The 21,436-nt window shown below is 44.5% G+C and overlaps 1 protein-coding gene across 3 annotated transcripts in view; it reads left to right on the forward strand.

The window, feature by feature from the left end:
• Nucleotides 1-21,436, forward strand: part of CHD7 (chromodomain helicase DNA binding protein 7) — a 179,356-nt gene that overhangs the window by 90,675 nt on the left and 67,245 nt on the right. For all 3 annotated transcript variants that reach the window (XM_068525366.1, XM_068525368.1, XM_068525367.1), the window contains exon 3: nucleotides 7,912-8,342. In XM_068525366.1, coding sequence (XP_068381467.1) covers nucleotides 7,912-8,342 — 431 coding nt within the window. The remainder of the gene's footprint in view (nucleotides 1-7,911; nucleotides 8,343-21,436) is intronic.

Raw genomic sequence — 21,436 nt, forward strand, 5'->3', positions numbered from 1 at the left:
TATTCCCATTTCTACACAGACCCTTGGGATTGTTCAATGTTAGGTAAAAAGGCACATTTTCCTTTCAGTCTATTGAGGTTTGACTTTCTAAATTCATAGGAATAGCATCGTAAGTTACCTTTATTTTTATTTATTTATTTATTTTTAACATCTTTATTGGAGTGTAATTGCTTTACAATGGTGTGTTAGTTTCTGCTTTATAGTAAGTTACCTTTAACATTGACCTTTTTTAGACCAGTGCAAACTTGGAATAACTTGCTTCTCCAGAGCCAAACCCCATACAGTTCACCTTTCTGACTTGAGGATCAAACTTACAATTTTGGTACACCAGTGATAGCTAAAAACAATGGAAGTTTACGGTTAAAAAAAAAAAAAAAAAAGATTGAATTGAACTAAATGATTTTTTGTATGTAAATTTGGTCTTTGTCCTTAGTGCCTTGAATAGGATCTATTTATGTAAAACATGTTGACCAGCCCAGAAGCCCTGCTGTCTTGTGTTTTGCGGAGTTTTATCCCTGGTAAGCTGGGTGGTTTCACCTCTGGGTATCTGCTGCCAAAGTCCAGCCTCCAGACACTCCTTTGAGAACAGTATGGACCTTAGAGATGACTTGAAATAAGGAAGAGAAATGCCTGCGAACTGGGATTGGTTCTCTAGACCCTCATTCCCTGCTATTTGTGGAGTGGAACCTATTAAGGGTAGGGCACGATATGCACTGTGGTGAAGGAAGAAAAAATGAGAGACGGGAGGGACAATACAGTTGACTTTGCTAAGGACCCTGAGCACATACGTTATCTTTTCTGTTTTTACTTCTAGCAGGCAGTGTCTGGTAAAAGACACCACTTGATGATTTACCGCCTTTAGGAACCAAGACATTCAGAGCAAGAGGGTGAAAGTATGGCTGTGTCTCAGATTCCCCTAGTGGGCTCAGAGTTTGGTTTGCTTAGTGTAAGCCAGAGGCACCATGATGCCACAGTTGCAGACCCTGTTTCTCCTTGGGGGGCTGCTGTTGGAGGAGAATGGGTGTCATCTTTATGGGTGGGTGGTCCTGCTGCCTGCAGGGCCTGCTCCCCTGTGTGCAGTCCAGGAGGCCTAGGAAGTTACTCACCGTTCCAGCGAGTGGCTTTGAATTGTGTCGAGTTTGTGCTGGTTTTTGTTTCTCCCCTGCCCAGAGGAGTGATGCTCTTCTCGGCCCCTCTGCGGTTTGCCTTCCTCCTATTAAAAGTACTGTGGGATGGGAGATTCTCAAGATCAGGGGCGTGGTCTGATGACCCGCATACACTTTTTGGAAAACTAACACATATTAAAACAACATTCAACTCTTGTCCAAACAATTAAGCTAGTTTTCCCAGGCCCTTGTGGAGAAACATCAAAAAAACAAAAAACCAAACTTCAGAACTTTAATGTCACTTCAATTCTGTGCCCTTGGTGTGTGTGTGTGTGTGTGTGTGTGTGTGTGTGTGTGTGTGTGTGTGTGTGTGTGTGTGTGTGTCAGACAAACGTTATTTCACTGCCTGGTTTTTAAATGCAAGCCTGTTACTTGGCCTGGTGCTTTTTCTGAGAAGTAGAATTGACCTGTTACCCAACTGGCATGGTGGCCACAGAGCCGCACCCTTGGGCCGGCACCTCCTGAGCCTGGTGGTACAGACACAGTGGGCGGCGGCGAGAGTGAGGAACGGCGGCCAGAAGACCTCTTCTCCTCCACTGAGAGGAAGTCCGCGCCGCTTAGAGCTTCTCGGACGCTTAGGAAGGAGGTTTGCTTTGCTGGAGCCGCGCCGCTGGGCTGTTCTGGTCCAGCTGACCTTAGAAACACCACAGCATAGTGTGTCACACGTTGCAGAGGCCATGGGACCCTTCCTGTGGCGTAGTTCCACCCTGAAGACTGGAAGGTGGTCAGTATTCAATATGCGATGGGAAGCTATTTAACATTAAATTTAACACGACCAGTTGGTTCAGTATTCTCGTTATTTTGGACTCTAGTGATTCAAAATGCATTTATAGTGTAGATGCTGTCACAGTGGCTCACGTTAATTTGTAGCTGTTAAAGATTCTGTGCATATGGCGGATGTATTCTAAGGACAGAATGTAAGCAGAAAACCAAAGGTTCAAAAATGCCTTCAGATGATTTTTAGATGAGATACTTCACAGTAATTAAAAATTTTTTTTTCAGTTCTAAAATGTAATGATTCTTCTGAGGGAAACACTAAGATAAGTTATTATATTTCAAAATTCATTTTATTTAACTTAGTAATTATCTTCACTGCATATATATTATAATGGAAATTGTACAAGTCAGAAGATTATATGATTATCCTAATATTCCTGTTTTATTCCTACATCTGAGCATAATTGAGTAAGCTGTTTCAGTGCAGTTATATAAAATTGTATTTATTCGTAGAGTCATATACTATCTTTTGAAACATTTGATAAGCACTGCTTTGAGACTGGCGCGTGCTGTCTCTCTTGTTCTCGCTCACACTCTCACATCCCTGCCACAGAGGTGATGGATTAACTGTATCAGTATAATCCAGAGTGTATTTTGAAGGGCATTTTTACTCAAGATATTCTTGGGAAAAGAATATCTTTTTCCTGTATGGCACACTGTGTCCTATTCCCCCTCAGAGTGTAGTAAGGGCTTGGAGAGTTTTACAGTAAAGAAAAATGCTTAACTTTGTTTAACCCAGAATTCTCAAAACTCCCATGACCTGAGTCTTCTTTTCTTGGAACACCTCTTAAAATCCTAAACTTAGAAAATGTTGTTCTGTACTTTCTGCCTTCTCAAGTCATATGACCAACAAGCGTGATGTTGTTCATCTTTGTGTTTGTGTCCATAAAGGTATTCACTCAATAATTTTTTTCCGGGAAATTGTCTTTAAAAATGAGCTGAATAAAACTTAACTGATATATGAAAGGCTTGAACTTGAGGCCCTGACTCTGATACCAAATTTAGTCAAGCAGAAAATATTCTAATCCTTGATTCTTAAGATTATTTCTGTACGTATTATTTTGTATCAAAGAATCAAGGTTAAAAATTATTTCAGTTGACCATTCAAACTAATATCTGTTCATCTTGATCTCCTCCCCACAAAGAAGGTTTTAAAAGCTGATTGTGACGCATTTTTGTGCCTTCTGTCACCCCATCCTGGACGTGGTTTGTTGCTTGGGCTGGTCCATTGAGGAAGGAGCCCCTGGCCAGCATGTGTCTCCCCTTCAGTCCCAGCCTGGCTGCCTTTTTTCCAAGAACCCTCCTTGGCAGCAGCCTGGGTTAGGTGCTCTGTTCTCCCCTGGCAGGTACCAGGGCTGCTTGGTTTACTGTTACGTCCTCAACTGTTTGTTGGATGAATAAATGAATTGGACACCAAGTATTACTGAGTGCTCTTCTTTTTATCAGTGTCATTGACAAGAAGACGACGTGAAAATCTCAGTGGGACTTACTGAACATTTGCTAAATGCTCTTTTGAACCCCGGTACACTCCTTTGGCTGGAGATTGAGCTTCAGGGTTCATATTGGAATGCCTTTTGAGAAGAGTGCAGAGGGATTGAGAACCTGTGGGACACTGGAAAAGTAAATAGAAGTGAAGAAGGCCGGTAGTAGGAATGTGTCTCCAAAGTGATTTTTAAAAACCCCCCAAAAACTGAATTGTACTTTTCAGTCTTAAATGACTACTTAATATTTGTATTTTTACAAGCCACTTAAATCCTAGTATAGCGTTTTAAGCTTGTACTTGTTGTCTCGTGGGTCTTAGTTGGCCTGCCGCTTCTCCCCCAGAGTCTGCGTTTCTCTGAGCTCGCAAGTGCCTGTCTCCCTTCAGCCTGATTTGTGGGGCGGGGCGTGTCTCCTGGAAGTGCCATGTTACTCTCATCCAGTTGGTAGTATCTTTTCCTTATTATAAAGTAGTGCTTTGATTTTAGATGTGTTCGTGTCACCCAGTAAGTAGAATGTTTGCCCAGAGACGTCCCATATTACAGAATGGTGTTGGTTTGCAGGGATTGTCCATACTGGAGACATGGCACACTATTTGCTCATTCATGGTGCTTGACCTTGAAAGCAGGTTGAGGCTTCAAGACTATAATTAAGACAAAATATGGTTGAATAAGATAGGCTTTAAAGTCAGAAAATGCTGGTTAATGTTGGAGGGAAAACACAGTGGAGATGGGTGAAAAGTGTCTTCTTACAACATTGTTTTTATGTTGTTCTGACGAAGGCTCCTGAGCGTTTTGGGTCATGTTTGCTTAAAGGTAATGGAGGGGTTGGCTTCGCCTCCCCGGCCCCTCTCCTTTGGTTAAATTTACATCCTGTCTACTCTGCTGTTTTATATGAGGCAACTTGTTTATGTGTTTGTCTAATTTATATGTTACAAAAAGTGAAGTTAAGGCTAAAAATGACTCTCTTTAGTTTATGGTAATTTTTTGGAGAACACACACCTTGGATCGTTTTAAGTTATTGTTCAACTATCCGTCATTCCGTTTCAGTTTCAAAAGTCCACGCACAGTCCTTATATATTCCATAATGCTCCAAAAGGCATATGGAATTATGATAGCAAATATGTCAAGCAGGAAGTCCTAAAGGGTGTATTTAAAAATACCTTTGGTATCTAACATTCTCTGCCTTTGCCCTCATAAATGAGAGGTTTGAGGAATGCCCTATATGGTGATATCAGATGTTAATGGCATTGATTACCTGTCAGGCAGTGGGAATTGATGGGAAAATGTCCGCTGTAAAATTAAATAGCATTAGAGAAGACTGTACCATGCGCGGGGGGTTGGGAGGGGAACGGCGGGCCTGGGAGACTTTGTCAGGGTATTACTGTGAGCTCCAGGTTTTTTCCCCACATGATTAAGGCAGGCCATCTGTTCTTTGTTAAATGTTTACAAAAACAGCTTTTCTCTGAAAGATTTAAGGAGATGTGGGCCTGGTAAACACTATAATATTTCCGAGCACCTTTCCACCCTATTTCAAACAGTACCAAAACATAATTCTGCCGCATATCAAACAGGACTAATATCTTTTTTGTATTTGGTCTTTACATTTTTTTCCTTCTTATGGAAGATTAAATTTTTAAGGGATACTAATTTATGGCTTCATGTATTACTGAAAGGAGCATCCAAAATGATTTGTGTGCTCAAGTGCAGATAAATTTTCAGTCATCTGGTATCATGTGTTACACGCTTTTTCTGATTCACAAACGTGGACCAGGTATCTCTCATCAGAAGCTGGCATTTGGTTGCCGGAGTTAATGCCATGCAGATTAAAGAAAGGTACACACACAGAAAAATGGTACAGATGAACCGGTTTGCAGGGCAGAAATAGAGACACAGATGTAGAGAACAAACGTATGGACACCAAGGGGGGAAAGTAGGGGGGCGGTGGTGGTGGGATGAATTGGGAGATTGGGATTGACATGTATACGCTGATATGTATAAAACAGACAACTAATAAGAACCTGCTGTATAAAAAAATAAATAAAATAAAATTCAAAAAAAAAAAAAAAAAAAAGGAAAGGTACACATACCTGGAATTAATTCACTGTTCTAAGCTGTAAGCACTGTTTACTGGTAGACTTTCCTCTTCCCTTCCCTTTCTAGGAAATGTTTTTTCTTCCATTTCCTGAGAAATAGCTTGTCCCAAATAAGTTTGATCTCTGTGTCTCTTATGAAAAGATTTGGCTTTTTCCTTTTTACTTACATTAGGAAATAATATGTAACAATTAATTCTACTTCAGCAACTTCGGTATAGTAAAACCGTTCAATCAGATCCCATTAATTCTCAGCAAATTATCATTTGGAGAGCTCCTTGGCTGATGTTTGTTGAGCGTGTTCGTGAGGGAAGAACCGGGGGCAGGTGCGTGGCTTTTCTCGGGGTCCGGTCGGTTGTGTCGTCTCCGGAAGGACACTGCATCTGTGCGCTCATTCTTACTCTTCTGCCCTGGCTTCTCTGTCCTCCTGTCTGTCCTTACTCTCCTTCAGCGCCTTTCTCTCTCAGCTCTGACCAAGAAAGGGCAATGTGTATTTTAAGATTTTCTCATACCGTAGGATTTTGGAAGAGACTTTGGAAATCATCGAAACCAAACGCTTCATTTTGCAGATGGAGAAGAAGTGAAATGATTCTCCCCAGATTATAAAGCTCACGGCAGGGCCCGGACTAGAATTTTCTCTCTCACCTCACGGTTCTGGGCTCATTCTTTTACACTAGTGCAGATGGAGAACTGAATGTAGGTTTCTTCAGTAACCATAGTAGGTTTTATTGGGAACAGGAAAACCAGTTTCTATTCTGGCAGTGATTTCTTTTTTTAAATGTTTCTTTGGGTCACTGAACACTTTGGAAATAAAGTGAAGCCTGCGGCACCTTTCCTAGGAGGATGCCTGTGTGTGAGGTTTTAGGAGCCGGACAGAGTCAGAAGAGCACTGGATTTAGGAAACCTGGATTCAGATGTCAACTCTGTCCCCTACGGTGTGGCCTTGGGTAGCCACATGGCCTCCTCAAATTTTACTTCTTTTCTGAAAAATGGGGGTAAATTATCACATTTTGGTGTTAGGTTCAGGTGCACAAACTCCTGAAAGCACCTTGCTTAGTGTATAACATGAAATAGATGCTCAGTAGATGTGAGTTGTATTGGAATCTGATTTGTAGCCCTTTGTGGGTGGCGAGTAGCAGCTCCTGGGCTCCTCGGCAGACCTGGACCTGGGCTTTCCTGTGGCTCCTCTTTTGGGGGTCATGTGTGAGGGGTGCAGATCTCACTTCTGTCACTTGCATCTGTAACTCCTTGGGTGCGTTCTTCATCTTAGCAAGCCTGTGTCTACATGGAGCTTTCTGGGCGGGCATGGGGATCGAATGGTATCCGGGCGTAAAGTGCTTACTTAGCACATGCCCAGCACATGGTAAGACTGTTTAGTACACGCTTGTGGCTGTTATTGCTGTTGCTGTTTATATTACAGTTACTATTTAGTGTCTGGAGAAGCATAGGAAAAAGGCAGAAAATGAGTGACATTTGCAGATACAACATTTTCAAGTATTGCGTTGAAATGTAAAGGCTCATTAGATGTCATAGTTTACAATGGAGACAGATGGTCCCCTACCCCTGCCCTGATTTGTATCATGACCTCTCAACCTCCCATCCCAGGTGTTGGTATTCTCCACCATATTTAAGACCATTTCTGGGTATGGTCTTAGTGGATGCTGAAAATCTCCTGCAAGGCATGTCAAATTGACTATTTGGGGGCGCTTTCTCTCTCTCTCTCTCTCTCTCTCTCTCAGTGAGATTTGGAAATGTAAAGCTTTAATAACTTAAGAAAAACACTGTCTGCATTTTCTATCAGTCTGAGAAATCTAACCAACCCAAAGTCATTAAGCTTGTATATGTGCTTTTAATTTGACATTTGAATGTCATTTAAATCAGAAATGACCTGTACTGTATAAGATTTATGTGTTTACACTTGGATTTCAAACTTTCATGCTATCTGATTCTTACAATGTTCAGTAGACTTGTTCTTTTTAAAAGTGACTTGATTATATATCATTAATTGGAGTTCCTGTTCCTGCATGGGGAAAATTCCACTTGAATTCCATCTTTGTGTCTTAGCTTTTGCTGCTGTTTTGTCCTTCACCATTTCCTACATAGGTGCTAAGAATATGGAAAGTGTCTTCAGCTGAATGAGAAATTTTCTTCCACCTGAACAGAAGTTTTTACTGTATTACTAAGTTGCCCTCTTTATTTATTTAAAAGCTTTCCTGTTGAAGAAACCTATTTTTTTTCTGGATGAGAGAAAATGATAGGTTTCACAAATGCATAGTTGGCTAAGTTTGCTACCTTGAGTGTAGTGTAAGTTTCAGAAGTATCAGCCACTAACTTTCAGTTCCTTTCTTCACTACGAAGAATGATAAACTAACTTCAATTCCTATTTGTGTCTCTTAGCATTCTCCATCGGAGCCCTTTCTAGAGAAACCAGTGCCGGATATGACTCAGGTTAGTGGACCGAACGCTCAGCTAGTGAACAGTGATGATTACCTGCTGTCAGTAGAACAGCAGCCGCAGCAAAAGAAGAAGAAAAAGAAAAACAACCACATTGTTGCAGAGGATCCCAGTAAAAGTTTTGGTAAAGATGACTTCCCCGGTGGGGTTGATAACCAAGAACTAAACAGGAACTCACTAGATGGGTCCCAAGAAGAGAAAAAGAAAAAGAAAAGGCCGAAGGCAAAAAAAGATCCCAAGGAACCGAAAGAACCCAAGGAGAAAAAAGAGCCCAAGGAACCCAAGACCCCGAAAGCCCCTAAGATTCCCAAAGAGCCAAAGGAAAAGAAAGCAAAAACTGCCACGCCAAAACCCAAATCCAGCAAAAAGTCAAGGTAGGCTGTGGGCAGAAACAACCACCACCAAACACAGTAGAGACACAAGCACAACAGTTATAGCCTGTGGAATGGGGGTGGGGACACGGGGTGGGCGTGGGACACTCTGACATTTGTCCTCATTGCTCAGCTGCTTTTTCTCATACCCAAACTGAAAAGTTAAGGTGTTTATGCATTCTAAGATTTAGGACTCAATTATTATGAACTGTTGATTTGGTTGGTAGATTTTTTAGAAACGTAACTGGATAAAAATTGTTTATTATTTTAAAATCACTTTCTTGTATTTTTGTGAAAGTCTGTCATTTAACAAATAGAACCAAGTTACCAGCATAATCATTTGTGAGCTTAGACCACCAACCTCATTTTCAGCGACAGTGCCAAACTGGGTAAGAAGGATTATAGAAGCAAGGCGAGCCACTATATATTTCACTGGGCTTTTCAGTCCTCCTTCCCAGAAGTTGAAACGGGAGAATGAATTCTCTCCACTTGGCAGGCGGAGTAAGCCTTCCAGGGGCAGCATTGAAATCCTAGTGGGCAACATGGGAGAAATCAAATAGCAGTTACGCATTAGATATGCACTGGAGAATAGCATGAATTTTAGGTCCTAGGAAATAGCCGCCGCCACATCATACTTCCCCTCCGTACTTCCCCACCAACTCTCTGACCCCCCAGGAGGCATATTTATTCAGTAAGAAAAGCTGAGAGGAGAAGACATTGAAGACTAATTTTTTTCATTTGTACCGAACATTTCTTACAACTGTTCTGAACCAGTTCCAAACATCTGAATCTATTTTTCAGAATGTGGCTCATGTTAGAAAATATAGTTTCCAGATGGAAGTATGGTCAGACTTGGTTACTCTGAACCTGTTTGCGGACGCAGGAGAAAACACGCTTCTCCTCTTCCCGCCACGTGCGAATGCCCGCTTGTGCAGGGCGCGTGGCATTCCACCCCGAGACTGACGTGCTCCACGCGGGCTTTGCGAGCTCGCTGGCTTGGCGGCCCTGGGCTTGTGGGCTTTCTTGTGTGTCAGGAGCAGGTAACACAAAGAGGGGTGGTTTCTGTAACTAGAAAGATGCCGCAAAGTGAGAGAACAAGCTTGGATTTTCAACTTCCCGCTAAAAGTATCTAAACAACCCAATACATTATTCTGTAGTGTTTTGAAAGTTTGAATCATAGTCATTAAAAAAATTTTTGTCGCCAGCACTTTTTATGGTGCCCAAATTACTGAATTACATTTGGCCCTCCACAAAGGACTTGAGCATCCGCAGATTTGGGTGTTTGCCGGGGTCCTAGAACCAATTCCTTGCAGATACTGAGGGACCACCGTATATTCAATAACTCAGTCTTATAGGTAACTTAATTTTTGCATTTACTTATAGTGTTCTTTGATGCCTCAGTATGTGGTCTCTTAATTGAAAGCCATTATGTTTCTCTCCTTATGAACACTCTTCTAACCTCAGAATTTATTATAAATTCTATTTTCATTTACTTAAGCAATATTTTATTGAGGACTTAATGTTTGTAGATACTGTGTTAAGTCTTAGGGATGTGAGCCCAGAGGACAGTTAGACTTTCAGTCTGATTTATGAGGGGGTTTTAAAAAATACATAGTTGCTTAAGTCTGAGTATTGTGCTTTTGATAGGAGGAAGCATGTGCTTTATTTCTCCTAAGGAGAAAGAAATCAAAGCAAAATCTTAAAAGAATGTATTTTTTTTTTTAAACTTATATAATGTAAGAGTGTGTGTTCTAAAGAAGTTTTCTGGAACTCAGAACATACATCACCAAAACTAACTGTAGCCTCAAAATACATCTGTCTTAAGTTTTTATCTTAATTTTTTGAATTTATTACCAAGTGGTAAAAATTGATTTAAAAAACCCCACTGTATCTTGGATACTTGTCATAAATTTCCAAATATCTTCTTTCAAGCTCTCAGTCTACCTCAGACTGACCCTATCTTTATTTTTTTCTTTTCTTTTCTTTTTTTATAAATTTATTTATTTTTTTATTTTTGGCTGCGTTGGGTCTTCGTTGCTGCGCGTGGGCTTTTCTCTAGTTGCAGCGAGCGGGGGCTACTCTTCGTTGCGGTGCGCAGGCTTCTCATTGCGGTGGCTTCTCTTGCTGCGGAGCACGGGCTCTAGGCACGCGGGCTTCAGTAGTTGTGGCTCATGGGCTCTGGAGCACAGGCTCAGTAGTTGTGGCACACGGGCTTAGTTGCTCCGTGGCCTGTGGGATCTTCCCGGACCGGGGCTCGAACCCGTGTCCCCTGCGTTGGCAGGTGGATTCCCAACCACTGCGCCACGAGGGAAGCCCTGACCCTATCTTTAAAAACGTACTTTAGCACACCCTTACATCCTGTAGGATATGTTGGGGCAGATATTAAATTGCTCTGCTTAACAATGAAACTTACTGAAATTTCCCTAATGACCATAAATAGGTGTTAGGAACTTGGGACATCACATCCAGTCGTTCCTGGGCCCCCCGCCTCCTTGGTGCAGGTGCAGACTGTGCCTTTACCCGGTAAGAGACCCTTCAGTGCAGGCCCATCTGTGCCCTCAGCTGCCCAGCCTGAGGTGTGAGTCTCTGCGCAGGGTGAGCAGCCGGTGAGGCTGAGTCTGAGTGATGGCTTTGTGCTGGAGTCACACGCTTTTGGCAGGAGGAAGGCGTGTGATTATCTTCTCCTAAGGAGGAAGTCTAGTGCTATTTTTCTCTTTTTTTTTTTGCTTTTGACTAGTAGTCTCAGTTGATGGCTGCTGTAGGTGACAGTTGTTTTTCCCCGAGTGGTGTGAAAGTAATTGAGGGGAACCCTTCTTTAGAGTATGGAGAAGTGCAAGTGGGAAGGGGGTGCGTCCAGGAGGGCCACTGAGAGCATTTGCGGCACCTCTGCTGGCCCTGGCGACTTGACCTTGGAGGGCGACTTGACCTTGGAGGGCCACTTGCTGATTTAGGATGAAGTGTGGTGAGGACAATGCCTGAGAGGTTTTCCTGTCGTTGATGTTCAGATGGGGATGGCTGTCCAAGAATATGGTAACTGAGTAGAGATTGTCATTGAATTAACCAGCCAACCCATTATTTTGTTGAGCCTACAGTGTTTCAGGTGGTCAGGGGAATGGAGTATCTCAAGTTGTGGTCTCGTTGTTCCTCTAAGTCTAGGAAGGAAAAAGCATCCCTGAAGCAAGGATAAGTAGATTGCACACAGCTACATGTAAATTCTGAATAGCATAGCAGAATAATTATGTAAATTGAATATGCAGTGATGAAGGTAATAGGAGGTTTGGGTTATGTCAGTGCTGGGGCTGAATTGCCAGAGCAGGTTGCTTTAGGCGCTGGAATACTGCAGTGGCAATTTTGTTTTGCAAAACGTTACGTGATACCAGTTATTTCCATCCTTGAATAAGTTAACTTGATGAATTTGTTTATACAGAAAATAATTCTCCTACAGAGGGCTGAAACAGAGGGGATAAACAGAAATGGAAGGAAACATTTACTGTAGAACTACTCACATCTTTCTTGTTTGGCCCTCTATGCCATATCACTGGTGAGATTCTCCTAACAAACGTGCTGCCCTTTGAGCGGCTGGTGACGGCAGTGACCCGCTGGGGGTCTGCATTATGTCCACACAGGAGAGAGCTGGTTTTGTGTCATTCACATACTCACAGTCATAAATGACATGAGAAAGGTGGCTGTCATTGGTGGGGCTGATTTTCTTTGTGTGCCTTCACGGTGTCCTTCTCACTACCTGCCATCCCTGAAAGCCACTGAGGCTTGAATTTGTGGCCATTCCCAGCAAACTGGCCCTTTTGGCAAGCAAGATATAATTGGGTCTGTCTTGCCTATACAGGAGAACCTAAAGAATCTTCCCAGAAGCTGTTATATAGAATGGTAGTGAAACAGAAAAAGGTGTCAGCATTTCAGAAAGAGACATTTATTTATTTATTTGTTTGTTTGTTTCTTATTTTTGGCTGCCTTGGGTCTTCGTTGCTGCGTGCGGGCTTTCTCTAGTTATGGCGAGCAGGGGCTACTCTTCGTGGCGGCGCGCAGGCTTCTCATTGTGGTGGCTTCTCTTGTTGCGGAGCACGGGCTCTAGGCTCACGGGCTTCAGTAGTTGTGGTGCATGGGCTCAGTAGTTGTGGCTCATGGGCTTCAGTAGCTGTGGCTTGCGGGCTCTAGAGTGCAGGCTCAGTAGTTGTGGCTCGCAGGCTCTAGAGCGCAGGCTCAGTAGTTGTGGCACACGGGTTTAGCTGCTCCGCGGCATGTGGGATCTTCCTGGACCAGGGCTCGAACCTGTGTCCCCTGCATTGGCAGGCGGATTCTTAACCACTGCACCACCAGAGAAGTCCCCAAAAAGAGACATTTAAAATCTTGGTGAAAAAAATGGACCACATGCCTCTTTTCTGATTAGGACCATATCTTTTTCCCCTCTTCTCATTTTACATTAAATATATATTTTTCTGCCTGTCTAGTGCTTTCCCCAGGTGTCTTTATAGCTTTTAAATACTGATGGTTAATATTGAAAATAAAGGCTGAGACAGTTGTGGCCTGGAGAGGATGCCATTTTGCATATGGAAGGATTCACGGAGCTGAAATATGAGGATTTGTGGTCTTCTCTTCAATGCGTTTTCTGTTTGTGTATGCTTGGGCCTTGTGAAATGAGAGAGAATTTGGAGGAAGTGCTTCCTTTGAATGACTCTTGGAGGATTTAGTGGTCCATTTAGCTATATAAAGATTCTTTGAATGTACATAAAGAAGGGAACTTGGCCAAAGGTTGTGACTTGACTACTGAAGCTTCATTTAAATGAAGCCATGGAGATTTGCTTCTAATGCAGTTTCTAGGAACTCATCTGGTTCTTGCCCCCCTCTCCACCCCCCAGTATTAAAGTTAATAGGAAGCTAAAATGCTACTTTTCAATTAAGAGTGAAGATATTTTTTTTTAAACTGTGAAAAGTAAACATACCACTCTTACTTTAAAAGACATATAAAGTACCCAAAACACGTAAAGTGTATTTTTTGCATACCACACTGTCATTAATATTTATGTTGCTACTTTCTTCTGAGGAATTTAGTTAACTTTTCAGATATTGTTTTCTCAATTATGATCTAAAAGAGTAGCAGCATTTACCTGAGAAATATTTTTATTCAGCCAGCAAGCCCAATAGTGGTGTATTTTGAGTAACTAATACATATTTTATAATGTGCTCTTATATATGTAAAATTTCTCAGACACAAAAGCAAACCGGTAAACTTGTTTTGCTAATAAGTACAGAAAACCTAGATAGTCAGATATCTCCCCATCAGGTAATAAAGTAAATTAAACCAGCAGCTTTTCTTCTTCTATTTTCTTGTTCTTTCTTTTATTCACATGCCGTGACTTAGCTTTGACGCAAGACATTGGATAGTTGAACAGACTGAATTAGGTATTTTGGATACTGTACCTGCAGAAGAGAGTGTAGGTTTCTCTGGCATGCGGTTACACAGGACTTTTGAGCCCTTTAGGTGTTGGCGAGGAACAAGGAAGAAGTGTCCGTGAGCATCACGCGTCTGCCCACTGGCCTGCCCTGTCCACTCCTGGTCATTACGTCCAAGCTCCGGGCCAAGGGTGCAACCAGGGGCCCCCTTTCCAGGTGCCCCCTTCCCCTTTCAAAGATTGCCTTCTCTTTGACAAAGGCGCCGGGCCGTGAGGTCTTCTTAATCCCCGTGGGGATTCCTTTCCTTCGAGAAAGGAAGGATAACCACCTCAGAGCCTTCCTTGTACATGTAAAAGGCCAGTGACAGGCCACCTTATGACCCTTCCTCTCTCTGATTTGTCTTAAATCAGGATGAGCAGGGGGGGAGCTGTCAGCTGCTTTTAGTTCAGACTCTGCCGTCTCTGATAGCCCGTGATTCCCTTTACACTCACTTGGGGGGGACGGATGCCCAACATCACTGACCCTTAACAGCAAGTTCTGCTGACTCATGCTCTGTGCCGGATGCAGGAATGGGCCACAGTGGGCCTGCTGGGAATTTGTTCCTGCCCGTCCAGTGAGCTGCAGTGGACTTCAGAGCGGCGGCCTGCTGGCCTTGTGGTTGTGTGGGAGAGGTGAGGTAGGTCCCACTGCAGCCATCAGAGGAGAGGTGAGAGGTGAGGAGGCCCTGGGCAGCAGGAGGATGTTACAGGGGCATTTTTCTGGAGACGCCTTCCTTTGAAGTCTTTCTTAAGTAGAATTTTAGGGTGTAGCATGTGTTGCTGTCGGAGATGTGTTGGGAATGTCAGAGTTAGAAGATAAAAAGCAGGAGGAGTCACAGGCTGATTTTTTAAATTATCATTAAAAATGTCTATGGATATGAATATGCTTTTGAAAAGTATGAAGTTCTGTGCAGATGCAGAACTTGTCACGTGGTACATGAAGATCTTTTTGCTAGTTGTCTTCTGCCCAAGCAGGGCCCCCCGTGGGGTGTTGGATGCAAAGCCACTGTGAGAGCGTCAGTCATGTGAGAGGCCGGCCTCTGCTTCAGCCACCTTTCCATGGACGTCCGTGTGACTGAGCTCTAGAATGTTAAACAGGGAGCTGGAGAGTTCGAATTAAGAAAAAAGACACTGTGGGACTTCACTGGCGGTCCAGCGGTTAAGACTCCGCGCTTCCACTGCAGGGGGCGCGGGTTCGATCCCTAGTCGGGGAACTAAGATCCCACGAGCCGAGTGCTGTGGTGAAAAAAAGAAAAAAGACACTGTTCTCTCTCTCTCTCTCTTAATTTTAGAAAGGCAACACCCTTGAACTTCCATTAGATTACTAATTTTATGTGTAGCCTGATTCCTGTAGGAACAATGTAACTTCATGCTTCTTCTGTTGGGGTAGGTGCTGAGGTTTTCTCCTCTTAGGCCTTGCCATTTGCTCTGCCTGATTCTCCACCTACATACCTCATACCTCACCTGATTGAACCGAGGGTGGGCTGCATGTCTCACCGGTGGTCATGGCCACCTTGGTGGGTCAGAGAAGATACTTATGAATCCAGGGAGTGGGGTTCTGGCTGCTAACGCTGCCCTCACTGTCCCCGTCCTGGGTCGTGGGAACGCTGGGCGTGGATAAGGCTAGCATCTTAGGACTTGGCACAGACAGCCAAGCATTGGCCCTGCTGTTTGGCCCTTGGAAGCGTATCCCATAGTAAAAGGGCACTGAAAGGCGTGCTTTCTGCACAGGTCGTGTGATGTCTGATTTGCCCGATCCTTTCTGCCGTGTTGCAGTGCCAGGCAGTGCTGCAGAGCTGGGGGGCTAATGCTGATGTTTGTTGAGCTTCTGGGATCGGATAAGACATCAGCTCACCAGACTTTGCTTCCATCTTACTTCTGGCGGATCTTAATTCAGTCCATAAAACTCAATAACCTTTAGATTTTCAATGATAATTCGTGACTTTGTGATTTTTTTTTTTTTCCATCTACAATATATTCAGCGTTAAAAATGGGTTTAGCTCTTTCAGGAGAACTTTCTACTGTACTTTCTCTTTCATTTTTTAAAAACATTCTTCTTTATAAAATGGTCAACTGGAGCTTTCCTCAGGACAGGGTTCTGATGTTATTGGAAGGCTACCCAGCGATAAGCCGGAGTAACAGAGACGTTCATCAGGGAAGGTTTCCAAGGCCTGGAGGGTCCCCCAAAAGGCCAGGCCAGTGCTGGACTCATAGTACGTCTCCACGAGGAGGTGAGACCTTCAGGCCGGTCCCAGGACAGAGACAGGGGCTCTGGAGCCGGGCAGGTTCTGGCCCAGTCCTGGGACGGCTGCTTCCTGGGCTGAGCGTGTAACCTCTTTGACCCTGTTTCCTTATCCTTGCACAGTTTGGTTGTAAGATGTGAAGGCGAGGCCTGTTGAGTTTGAAATACACATTTTAAATGAAAGCAAGTTGGGTTTCTGTATCTTTCCTAACTTTTGTTTGCTAATCCCTTCCTAGAAATTTAACACAATTAATGTACTTCAGGAGTAGTTGATCGTGTAAGAGCTACTTAAGGTAACAATTTAAATTATTTGTCTTTGAGGCAGAGAACTTAAAAACTCTATTGATAATTTGTCATTGCAATTTGTTGTTCAGAAGTAAAATAGAACCCCCTCCCCTAACCCCCTCTCTCTTCCACTTCTCAGCTCTCCTTGTTTCTCTTTCTCAAGCAGAAGCGTAGGGTGAAGAATTTGTGGGTGGCATTTAGGAGTCGGGGGGCGGCTCAGCACCCGAGGGCTGACTGCCTGGGCAGACGGGGGCTCCTGTCCCCCGATCCTGCCCAGATGCTCTCTGCCCCGCGTTGCCTCGTAGGGAGTCTCAAGCATTCCGACCTTCTGCTGACCACTGCTGGGCCCTTGGCCCAGGGAGCTCCAAGGGCCTTCGTGTGAAGGTGTTGACTTCTGCGTTTCTTGTCTGTCGTGCGGAATTTGTCTTGACTCTTATTTCATTAGTTTATTCTGTCACCTGCATTTTATCCCATCCCAGTTTAGCCGTTAAATAAAATTTTAGTCTTAGGACTTTAACATTTTTATTTTATTTTGTTGGGTTATTTTACTTCATGATGTATCACATTTTATATTGCCTTCATTGATCCTTTTAAACTTTTAGTACTTTATCTTGTCGCTTTTTTAGTTTGCCTCTTTATCTTTTAATTTTCTTTTTCATTGTTTAAAAACTTAGAGGAAAATCTGAAGTTGAGAGGCCAGACGCTTTTCTCTTACCAGCCTTGAAACCTCCACCCTAGCGGCTCATGTATTTTATCATACTTGATCTTTCTGAATCATGACAAGTCATACACTTCCTGTGCCACAAACATCACTCACTTCTCATCCATGACATTCAGTTTTTTATTAAAAGGCCTTCATGTATGTAAAATATAAGGATATGTTTCAATACTCTCTGCTCTCCTGAAAGATGGTAGTGTGACACTGTGGCTTGATTTCCTGAACACGGACCTGTTTAATCTCACGAGCCTCAAGGTTGATTTTCCCCAACGTGAGGAGGCTGATCACTGACGTGTCCTGTCTTGAGGGTCCGTGTGGTGGAGAGCCCCTCGCTCCCCCGCTCTGCCCAGCCCGCCACTGTCCAGACAGCTTCACCAGCTGACTCTCTTCCTCTCGTCATGTTTGGTTCCACGATACGGTTCCTTTTCAAACTGTCTTTCCTTTGAGGCCTCAGATCCTTAGGCCGAGGCTTATCCATGTTTCACTGCACTCTGTAATAAATCAGGGCAGCTAGCTGGCTTTCCAGTAAGTTCTAGCCCTTTGCATAAAGTCGTGTTTAAAAAACCTGTACTCGTTTCTCACCGAAAAGACTTCATTATTTACATGCTCTATCTTAGCTTGGATTTATGTGTCCAGCCCCACTGGGCCCATCGTTGTGGACTCTTACAGCCATACACTGAATATGTCCTTCCACAGGGATGATTCCCTCCATTGTGGATCCCTCCTCTCTGAACCCAGCGCTTGTTTCTTGGAGTTCTCATCAGGGTGGTGTAGGTTTTGATCACATGGGGTTGGGGGAGGCAACCACAGAACTTTAGAGCTCAGTCTGGCAGGGTGACCTAAGTGTCACTTAGCCATGGACCCTGAGAATGTCCCGCTGCCCACCACTGGGACCTCCCTCTCTTGGTGAAATGTGACATGTAAGTAAAGCTGGTGGAGGGACAGTGGCCCTACAAACTGCCAGCAGCATCCCCAGAAAGATATAACCCTTTCCAAGAGTACAAGGGCCTGCCTAGCTTCACGAGGGGGTGGCCCCGCATCTTGGCCTCACCAGTCATGGTGGGCGATAAGGGTCAGGAAATGAAAGAACTCTGTCAGTCCGGAGGGGAGGTATACAGATGTACGGGGTTTGAAAACTTGCTAGGTTTCACTCTACTTTGGTAGTAGTTTAGCCCCATTTTACTGAGCTTCATAAAGACAGAATCTATGTGGGGTTTTCGTAAAAGAGTTAATGAGAAGAGCGCTTTAGCTGCACGTAGTCAGGACTGTGTATGTGTTTGTTGATTTCACTGTTACTTGTACTGTTTAATTGGTCAGCTAAAGTTTATAAGTAGCGCACCTGGCCAGGTACAAGGAATACAGAGATAAATAAGACACATTTCCTCCTTGAGCTAACAGGGTAGTTGGAGAAAGACATATACACACACACACCCGGTGCTTTGGTTTTACTGCATTGCAGTAATGTTACCACCCAGTACTGTGTATTTTAGTCATTTTATTTTTATTTATTTATTTATTTATTTATGGCTGTGTTGGGTTTTCATTTCTGTGTGAGGGCTTTCTCTAGTTGTGGCAAGCGGGGGCCACTCTTCATCGCGGTGCGCAGGCCTCTCACTATCGCGGCCTCTCTTGTTGAGGAGCACAGGCTCCAGACGTGCAAGCTCAGTAATTGTGGCTCATGGGCCCAGCTGCCCCGCGGCATGTGGGATCTTCCCAGACCAGGGCTCGAACCCGTGTCCCCTGCATTGGCAGGCAGATTCTCAACCGCTGCGCCACCAGGGAAGCCCAGTACTGTGTATTTTAAACATCCCTTGTGTGGAGTACATCACGTGGCCTGTAGAGAGTGTGAGGTCTTACTAATCCAGACTCTGGTGGCCAGAAAATGGTTCTCTGACTGAGTGATGTCCAGCTGAACCTTGCAGACGAGTACGCGAGGGGCAGTGGAGGGAGGAGAGATGTGCGTACGCTTTTGGGAGCGGTCCTGTGTATCTGCAGGGTGGAGGGTGGAGAGTTCGGGGTGTGGGAAAAGGAGAAAAATAAAGTTCATGTTGCCGATTATAAAAACTGCGCACTGAGAATCTCAGATGTCAGTACACGTGGGGCTGGGGCTTTGGGCAGAATGATTCGGTCGGGTCTGCGTGTGAGCCGGCCGCTCTGCTGGTGCCTGGAGCTGGGTTCGCAGGGCACGTTTGGGCGGCAGGGCTGAGCCACAGAGCTCGGGAACGCGGCAGGCAGGGCCGGTCCAGGGGAGGCGTGGAGGCAGCCGGGGCTTCTCCGGGCCAAGGCCAGTCAGGGCTGGACCCCGCACAGCTGGCTCTTCTGGCCGTCCTTGCTGGCGGGGCGTCGGGCCGCGGCCAGCCCTGCAGCTGTTGGAGGCGCCTTGAGGTTCTGGATTCGCGCCAAGCAGCCCGTGGCCTCGTCCCAGACCTTGTAGTGTCGGGTTGAGGGGTGGTCCTTGTGAATAAGTACCGCTTCCTTCTCCCCAACCGGAAGGGCTGCCCTCTTCGTGCATTCAGGCTTCCCAGCTTATAGCTTGGAAGAGGAATGTGTGTACGGCCGTGTTTTGGCTCTGACATTACGAAAGACCAGCCTTGAACCTTACAGATTTGAGTCGCGGCTGTGGCCGTGGGATACGTGTCCTTTCGCCAGCAGTCTGATGGCGGGTGGCCCTGCCCCTGGCTGGTGACGGGGACGAGGCGGGGAGGCCGTTGGGACGGTCGGGGAGGGACATGATACGCATCTGAACTAAAGCAGTGGCCAGGGGTATAGAGGTGAGTGGCCTCTGGGCTGGTCCGCTCGTTTGTCCTTTGAGCTGGTGTTGAGACTGTTGATAAAGGATGTTCCTTCTCTTCACGTGGCCTGGGTGACGTGGTCACGATGCAGAGGGTCCTGTCCCTAAGTCTCCGCAGTTGATTCCGCCTGTGGGTCTGAGCCGCAGTCAGAGAACAGCTCCCAGTCGAGTGTGCCAGGTGCTTGGAAAGGTCGAATCTTGGAGCAAAATGTAATTACTAACCTCATTTTATGGATGAGAAAACTGAGACTCAGGGAGATGAAATGATGTATACAGAGTCACAGACAGACAGGTTATAAATGACAGAGTTGGAACTTGAACTGAGGGCTGTCTGAAATCAGTGCTCCTCATTGGCTAAAAAAAAAAAAAAAATTCTGGCTTTAGCTCTTTTGGGGCAAAGCAGTTTTAATATAACAGTTGAAAATCCAAATGAGCTTATTGCAAAATAGTGGCAAAGGCAATCTGATGTAAATAACTTGATCTTGTCTTTGATTGTAATGTCTTGGGGTGAACATTGAAGACTCTGTAGCTTTTTTGACTACTTGGTGTGTTTTTGACTTGTACATTGATGTCATGAGAAGATGTTAGCAAGGAAATGCTTAGATGTCTCGGAGCAGCATGAATAGCTCAAGGTCCACTGAGTTTAGAAATCCTCCAGTCATCAGAGCTGGGGTGGCTGCTTCCCTTGGCTACAGGCATTTTGTCCGAGCATTTGGAGAGGTCCTGTCCGACTTTGCACGGTCTTGGAGGTTCCACAGAGCACATCCTTGGGAAGGGCAGATGGAACATCATTAGCATTTCTCTCCTCCAGCAGATTGACGTCTCCTCAGACCTGGGCTCTGGCGGGCTCCGAGGCAGTAAGCCTTTTTCTCCCGTAGGACAGTTTACCCCTGGTGCAGGAACCCCACTAAATCACATTGTGTCCTTCACTGTGGTGTGGAGAGGGCACTGGGGAAGGACCTGCTGCCAGCTTTCTTTACCTGGCAGTGGTTCAACTCCGTGACAGGCCTACCTCTGATTTAAACAAATTTGAGAAATATGTAAAGTTTTGGAAGCAGTTTTGCACTGATTTGATAAAAGAAACCACAAAACACTGCAGCGCAGGTGTTGAGAATGTTTGAAAGCTGATTGAGGGAAGCAGATGGCTTTAGTCAGTGGCATCCAGCCAAAAGAGCAGGTGCTGGTCATGTGACCGCTGGTTACCAGGGTAATCTGATTGCTCTTGGCGTGCAGATGAAAGGAAAGGGGCCCAGCGTTCAGCTGTAGTATTGTATAATTTGTGGCAGTTAGAGCGGAAATAAATGCTGGAAATGGAGCCTCATAGTAGGGGAGACTTCTGTCCGTGTGTAGCGTAAACACTAGGACAGTTGGATGAGGGACTGTTGTATGGATTTTTTTTTTTTTAATTTAAAAAATATTATGTTTTCCGTGGATTTTTGGGGGCTTAAAGTTTTTAGGACACTCCTTTTTTTTTTTTTTTTTTTGTATATTAAAAAGAACTCTTTAAACCTAACTGCTGCTTGCTATAATCTGAATTGTCGTAAGTTTTTTCCTTATGTGGCCATTTAGTAGGCTCAAATATTAACAGAACAAAATAAAAACAAGCTCTGAGTG

This window comes from Eschrichtius robustus, chromosome 17, assembly GCF_028021215.1.
Source record: "Eschrichtius robustus isolate mEscRob2 chromosome 17, mEscRob2.pri, whole genome shotgun sequence".
Classification (NCBI taxonomy): domain Eukaryota; kingdom Metazoa; phylum Chordata; class Mammalia; order Artiodactyla; family Eschrichtiidae; genus Eschrichtius; species Eschrichtius robustus.